The sequence below is a fragment of the Anguilla rostrata genome, chromosome 15 (genome assembly GCF_018555375.3).
Source record: "Anguilla rostrata isolate EN2019 chromosome 15, ASM1855537v3, whole genome shotgun sequence".
Lineage (NCBI taxonomy): Eukaryota > Metazoa > Chordata > Actinopteri > Anguilliformes > Anguillidae > Anguilla > Anguilla rostrata.
The window spans coordinates 24,416,746-24,424,965 of record NC_057947.1 but is presented as its reverse complement, the minus strand read 5'-3'; the positions used below and the strand labels follow the sequence as shown (position 1 = coordinate 24,424,965).

Here is an 8,220-nt window from a genome sequence, read left to right as displayed (position 1 = left end):
TATATATATATATATATATATATATATACATTTTTTAATTAACAGAAGTCAATATACAGTGGCTCCATCAGTGCAGTACTGATAATTGCATTAAACCCAATTGGCAAGAAAAATGTATATATATATATATATATATATACATTTTTTAATTAAACACAAGCTTGTAGAGTGAAATATAAAGTTCAATGAAGAGATGATTCACGTAATATTTTAAAAAATGTTAGGCTTAATGAATACAGGTGACCATGTGCTGAGCACACAAAGTGTTTCACCTTTCAGACTGAATATTGAGGCTCAGATTCTTAACAATTGTTCAACTGTGCAAAAAAAATCAAGCTCAAATGGATTTAAATCTAGAAACATCTCTGACATTCCAGGACCTATTCTGAATTCAATGCCTGGTCTCATTACATTACATTCCTTTAGCAGATGTTATGCAGGGGAACTTACTTATAATTAACAAGAGTGCATTCACCTGATTCATATAAGCAAAAAACAAAATTCCCATACCAGCGAGTAAGACATTCTGACGGAGAAAAGCAACCACACAGGAGGGGATAGCCAGTTGCCTTGCGCAGCCAAGAGATCTAGCTGAGGTGTTGGGTTTTAACATTGATTGGACCAGTTCCATTTACTGCCCTGCAAGCTTAGTACCAAGGTTTTAAATTTGATGACAATTTGTATCAGGTAGGCAGTGAAGTGAGATGAGGAGTGTCACATGAGCACACATGAGAAGGTTGTAGATACAATAATACATTCTGTTTTATACTTCTTATCAAGTACATGTAGCTATGTTTGCCTGTGTGTAGCATTGCAGCACAAATCTGTGTAAATACTTTTTTCCATAGATCAGGAGTTTCCCAGATACCTGTGGGTCAAAATGCTGAACCTGCGTGATTGAAAATGAAAATGTATCACGACTTCAAACGTATGTCTGGGCTTTATTTCCTTCTCTGGTGGGGTTTTTTTTTTTCTAAATATATATGCCCTGATTTTATGAGGCCTACACAGTGTTGTAATGAATTCACATTGAAGTACATATTACGTTGTGGTTTGCTGCACTGACAGAAGAGGGGGACAAAGAACAGAACTAAAAATATGCACAGACCACATCAATGGCCGTTCTTTTTGTCAGCATGATGAGCTATCTCATATAGCTAAAGCCATGCTAAGCTGGCTTTTTAGCCCTGCTGTTCTGCGGTTTACAATCAAAGAAGTCTCTTCCTCTGTCTTCAACCCCGCCCACTCATCCTGAGTACCCAACCTAACATAGCCAGCCGGATAGCCAGAGGGAACAATGCTTACAGGTCCAACAGAAAATAAGCCAACTCCACATTGCTTTTCATCCCCTTGGCAACTTCAGCTGATGCCACCCAGGAAAAACAATTTCAAAGTTAACTCTAGTTCTTGAATGGGCCCTGTTGTGTTTTTGCTTTGCTCTACCTGGGCTTCTTCGCTAGCTATTAGCAAGCACTCTGCTGAAATCTGATCCCCAACCACAGGCTTTGTAGTCACACCCACCCCTCCCCACACAGAGAAGAGTGGCACACCAGAAACATCCTGAACACATTTTACATTACATTATGTTTATTTGGAAGATGCTTTTATCCAAAACGACATACAATAAGCACATTTTATAATAACAAATATAGGTAACTGTGCATTATCTTTTGAAAGTATGTAAGGACCGAGATTGCCAATGCATCATAGATATGCCTTAGCATGGTTATTTAAAATATTTTCAAGGTAAAAATCTTGCTTAGTATGCTTTTAAGAAACTGCAGCGACAGCTGATAGCTGAAGTAAAATTGCACACTCCTTTGTGCCTGGGTCTGTGATCATGACACTTGGAATCTTAACTTGTGAGATTAGGTACGGTACTATGCTGGCTGTTGCATGATGCAGAGCTGGCTTAGTCTGAAGTTCTCAATTCTATTTTGTGTGTCCTGACTACTTAAACTACATTAATGATGTAAATAGAAAAGTGAACCGAGATGGCATTGTGATACTAGAGAGGATAAGAATAGTGCAGTGAAAATGTAACAGAGTTTGACAATCAGTTATTATTGTGAGAATGTTATATGTGTAAATATCTATTGGAACATTGTTTAAATTTAATTAAGCAGTCAGCACAGAGAAGCACAGCACTTCTAGAAGAACATGTTCCCTAAATAGCCCCGTCATACACAAGTTTATCCATTAGTAGTTAGCCTGTAACATATCCAATAGCCATTAACCCTCAACAACAACAAAACAAGAAATTCCTTACAGACCCCTGTCAAGCACAATTTTATCCACTAGCTGTTAAATTGTAATTGGGGTAAGTTGCCAGCATATCCCCAACATCATGTACCAACTATGTCTTACTTAGTAAAATGGAGCGTTCTGAACACTGGTGAATACTGGTCAGAAAACTGTAAAAGACAATTGTTTTAGCACACCACGTTTGGGGGGTGAGGTATGTGTGACTTTTCTACATAGGTGCCTTTGATTGGACTAGTTTTTCAGTCAACATAAATCAGGTTTTAAGCTAAACAAGCTGTAATGTGAGATAATAATAATATTAATAATTATAATACATATTATTTTATTATAAAGAATAAAAAGAATGACAGCGACACTTCTCTTACTACTGCTAATACGAGGCTACTACTACTACTACTACTACTACTACTACTGCTACTATAAACCTCCCTCAATCACCCCCCCCCCCCAATACCTCCAAAACTCAGCAGCTCGACTACTTACTCATACAAGGAATTCATTTCACATCACCCCTGTTCTCCACCAGCTCCACTGCCTTCCCATAACTGCTTGTATTCAGTTCAAACTCATCATTACATGCAAAACACTAAATGGACTTCATACCTCTCTGAACTCCTCTGAACACCAATCCACTCACTCAGATCTTCTGGTACTGGTTTGCTCTCCATTCCACACAAACCACAATACCTCCATGAATGCACAAGTCTCTCCTCCTTCAAAACCGAACATACCTCTTCCTCCAGCACTACCATACACATACCCTTTCTTAACAATGCTCTTGCACACTCCCTCTTCCACCTCTTATCTCTTTAGTGTTTTGCTGCTTTATGATTCCATATCATCTTACTGTCTGTACATTGTTTTATTTTTATTTATATTTTTTATTCTTGGTTTGATGGTTTTAATTATCTGGATATCTATTTACCTGTTCTATGTTTTTATAAAGCGACCATGGGTCTGAGAAAGGTGCTCCATAAATAAAACGTATTATTATTATTATTATTATTATTATTATTATTATTATTATCATTATTATTATTATAATGTGCATGTAAACTGCTGACCAAAAATACCTTGTTTGTAGACAGGAAGCTGGACATCTTCCTGTCTACAAACCACATATGGAAATCATGGAAAAGTATGACGAAATAACCAACGGGAATTCAAATCCACTCCTTCAAAGACAATTTAGTGACCGGGTAGATTTCCCATGAATGCGATGTCATCTGCCGGAAGGTCTCGTGTGGCAGAGAATGAAGGTTGAGTGTATAACAGAGAAAGGCATTTGACAGCTTGCCAGGGGGGGAAACTAGACCCGCTAGATATTCAAAAGCGAATCGTCAACTGAAGCTAGTCGGCTCAAGGATCACTCACGGTCCGTCTCCCAAATCGCGCACAAATGTAGACTGGAAAGAAAGCATTTGTAATTTAAAAACATCACACTTGAAGACACATTTATACCAAATATCTGTTTTTTTTGCTAAATTAACCCCTTGCTGGATCTACATCGTGAATGTGGCAATGAATTCGGCGGAACAGACGGTAACATGGCTCATAACGCTTGGGGTCCTGGAATCGCCGAAAAAGACCATCTCGGATCCAGAAGGATTTCTGCAATCATCTCTCAAAGATGGAGTGGTCCTATGTAAGCTGTTGGAACGACTGCGCCCTGGATGTATCGATAAAGTAAGACAATTTATGATTACTGTATACGCGCGTTCAGTGCTTATGTGTTTCATATGCCAAAATATAATGTGACAAAAGCGCATCTTTTTAAAATTAAACGTCGCATTTGGACTATTTTTAGGGTCACGTGTACACTGACTATTGTCCAGAAACGGCATTCGAATATGTTGGCACAGATGTTCATGAATTTGTTTGTGGGAAATGGTTTTCCATTTTTTTAAAGGTAGCCTAACAATAAATTGCCCTGAGTCACAAGCGTAGCTCCAGCGTAGACATCCTATTTTGCCAACTGCAATAGTGTATCAAAGCGGCCAAGGAAAATGCGACTTGTCCGCATATTTTGACACAAATTGGAAAAAATGGATGATTTTGTAAGAGGGCGAACACAAAAGAAATAGTATATGTTGATTCACGTCTCATTGTAAACATACATACTTCGTATATGGTTTCGCATGAACATATTATATTAATGTAGGGTACCATTTCGTTTCGGATTAACAGAATATTTCATTATTACGGGTTCACAGCAAGCAGTGCACATGCTTGGGCCGCCATTGACTGCAAAATCACACGAACAGGACGACCCTAAAAATTTAAAGGAACAGAGTTGTTTTTAAACGTGTTGTCCCTCATGGGGTCCCTCGGTTAAATTATCTCGGACAATAACAGGTAATTGTGTAGAATTGAGGAGACGTCCCTATAGCCGTACGTAACATTCAAACGACCACAATCTTCCATTTATGAAACTGCCCAGAACTATATCCTTACGTCATTTAGTAAATCCATGGATTCTCTTTATACATTCCACTTAAAAAATATTGTATAAAAAATAAATAAATAAAAAACATGAAACGGATTATGATTATAAATGTCCAAACATAGCCTATAACATAGCCTGAATTTTATATTAATTTGTTCATTATTAGCAATCCACAAGCCAATCCACTGACACAGCAGTTTGTTATTGTGTAGTGATGGCACAGTATATTCACAAATTACATTAAGATGGTTTTCACCATGATAAATTCACTGAAGTTGCTTTGGGTGGAAGTGCCTGCCAAATTCCTAAATTGTATATTGTATATAGCACTTTTACAAACTTTTACATTTCAAGGCCCCCTCAGGGTTTTTCCTGGCTCAAATTTGGGCTTAGGTGGTGACTTTGTGTGCCAGAAACTGCAGTCGGTCCTCTCCACTCCCTACATTTAGAATTTAAAAAGTTCTGGCCTTCAAGAGACCACCACAATGCATTGAAATGTAGGCTCTAACAAACGAAATGTGTGACAAAAATAAAAAATGAATAATTTAAATATGAATTGAAGGGTTCCATATTTGTCTACAGGAATGGTTGTATTTGGAATTGTAATATGTCTTGAAATGTGTTTCATTTTTGTCACTCTAAACTTGCAATATTCAACCTTTTAACTTAATGAGTCCAAACAAATGCGAGTTTACTGTATTTTCATAGTTTTTTTTTCACTCAAAGGATGCTTGCAGCACCCTTTTTGTCATTGGTGTTACTTGTACCCTGCACAACATTAAAGGCTTTTCAAAATTTTATTTCTCAGTTAAGTCTTCAAAGGCATGGAAAAAACTACCTGATGATTAACTACAGTAATCACAGTATTACCAAGAGCATAAAGACCAGACTGTTTTTTAAGACTAAATTTGATCTTAAAGTCTAAAAAAATGAAAATGAGGAAATATGGAAATAAACGCAGTATATTCAGGGAAAAAAGGGAAACTATACATTATTTCCATTTTGCTGAGGACATTCAGTTTTGGAACCCCTGACACGTATTAATCATCTCTTAATGTTAGAGCCAGAGATGACACAAAAGGGCCAAGAGTAAAATTTAGAATGCTGGAATTGCACTCAGCTTGCACGAATGTCTTATCTGTGGTCTGGAGTGTCTGTCTAGTGAGATGCAGTTCTTGTCAGATAAGAAGGTGGTGCCCTGATTGTCTGGAGTGTCACTCGACTCCCTTTACTCACATTATCGTGTTCCACTTGAGGGAGAAAGACACTTGGGCAATTTATAACTCTCATGTAGAACACAGATGGGTGTTAAGCGCAGTTACTGAACCTTTACTTTGGCTGAAAGAGCATAAATTTGCCCATTGTAGCCTGGAAACTTCTGGATCTATGTATGCCTTGTACACAGATTCCAGTGGGGTTCAGTGGGGGGGGGGGGGGGGTGTTATGCTAAACACTGCCAATTTAAGTTGGAATAAAAAGCATATTTTACTGTTATATTCATTACTGTAATGACAAGAATGATGGAGCAGCTTTATTTGTTATAAACGAGTGCACATTAGCTAGCTGACACACAGCCATAAACCCATACGAGAAATACGAGACATCCATTCCAGAATGCAACCGGATAGGCTTACATACAGTATCAATTCCACCAAGAAACAAAACAAAGCTTCAGCAGACTTAAGGATGAGTTTCTCTGCCCTTTGTTTTAATCAACAATACCTGTAGAAAGCTACAGGTAGCAACTGACATTTGTCATTTTGAACACCATAAAGCAAGATATGAGGACAGATTTTAAATTGCTTTGCGTGGACCATACATTAAAGGTAATTACCCAGCTAGCGACAATGCTGGAGGTTCATTAAACTACTACCTCAAGGAAGGATGAATATCTGTTTTCTCAGTTCACTTGAGCTGTTTGTTTGTTTATCCTGACTTTTAGTCAAGCAGATTTATGTCCAGACAAAATCTGTGTTGACAGACACAGATAGCTATGATTGGATGCTTTCAGAAATGCACTTTACTCTATATTAGATCCATATGTGTCCGATGGAGGAAGGAAGAGGTAAAACTGAGTGCTCTACCATCACTTTTAGTGTGTAATGTTACACATAGATATTAGTACCCATTTTCCTGAATATTTGGGGGCCAGTTTGTCCCAGGATAATTGTTGAGGGATTGTCTGACCAATGCCCCCCACACTCAGCGCTAGTGGAACTGCCATATTTCATTTAGCTTGTATATTGTTTAAACTGGGTCCATTATGCATTGTAGACTACTTCTGGTCCTCTTTAGAGCTTGGTCATCTGTTTTATTTGTGTAACATGATCTGAATGTGCTGATCTTAGCCTATAAATTCAATTACGTTCAAGACATTTTTCTGTAACCTGTATCCATTTTCAACCTTGATTGGTCTTTTATTTTATTTTTATTTAACCACACTTAGGACTGATGTCCTTCTCCAAATGAGATTATGCACAAGCAAACAAGAAAACAAAAGTATCTCTGGCTGAATTATTATTTTTTCTGAAAAAAGTAAAAACCAATATTTAGTCTTATTAACAACAATTTCATACATGGAGGAAAATTACACTTCAGCTAAAAAATCCATTTGATTCTGTAGTTGAAATAGCAGAAACAATGCATTTCATCAGGATAATAATGTTGATACAGCATTCAAAATAGCAGTGTAGTTCAACATGTGTGCTTAGGCCTACAGGCACCTTGAGGGCCGAGAGGCAATTCTATTGATTGCCAGTATATGATCTTACATACTGTGACCATACCCAGCTGAACAAGAACAATAGTTGTACCCTACAAAACCCAAGAGTTCCGTTTACTGAACTGCCCAGATAGCATACGACTCCAGCCTCTTCTGGCAACGTGCCAGTTGGCTGACTGTCAGGGCTGGAATCATTATGGCCCGGTGTAGGCACAGTTGGCAACCCCAGGATATGGCTATGTCTGGTCCAGTTGTGGCCCTGTTTTAACAAATAACAGAAATTCTTCTCTCTGTGTCAAAAAAAGATAAATAAATAAATAAATAAATAATGCAAAACAATGATGTTTCAGGCTGTGACTGGCCCAGTTCAGGGCTATTTGTAGTATATGACTGCATTGTTTCTTTATATTGGTGAATTACAACATGTAATGTTATTTAGTAAATCATCATATATTGTTTTAGTTGTAGTACAAAATGTTAACATGGGTTTTATAAGAGTGAAAGTATTCAAAGGCTGGACACAATTCTGGCCCATGGGACCACGGCTGGCAACTCTGAGATATAGTGAGCCATGCCTGTCCCATGTCTGCACCGTTTCTGGTATGTGACAGGTTGTTATTTTGTATGGGTAAATTGTAACCCATGCAAAATAAACATTATCATTGTGCAAAATGTTACTTAAATATGCTCTATGTTTTTTTTTGTTAGCATCAATACATATAGTTGACCCCTTAAATGTATTGTTTAATCCAACTACAACCAATGAAAGAAGTCTGCAAGAAGTTTT

At 37.6% G+C, this 8,220-nt stretch overlaps 1 protein-coding gene across 2 annotated transcripts in view; it reads left to right on the top strand.

Annotated features, from left to right (window-relative positions):
* The first annotated feature begins 3,414 nt into the window (after positions 1-3,414).
* LOC135240581 (rho guanine nucleotide exchange factor 7-like) overlaps positions 3,415-8,220 on the top strand; it is a 38,096-nt gene continuing 33,290 nt past the window's right edge. Inside the window, exon 1 of one of the 2 annotated variants that reach the window (XM_064310208.1) lies at positions 3,415-3,951. In XM_064310208.1, coding sequence (XP_064166278.1) covers positions 3,787-3,951 — 165 coding nt within the window. In that variant the 5' untranslated portion in view covers positions 3,415-3,786. The remainder of the gene's footprint in view (positions 3,952-8,220) is intronic. The other variant, XM_064310209.1, reaches the window with a different exon arrangement.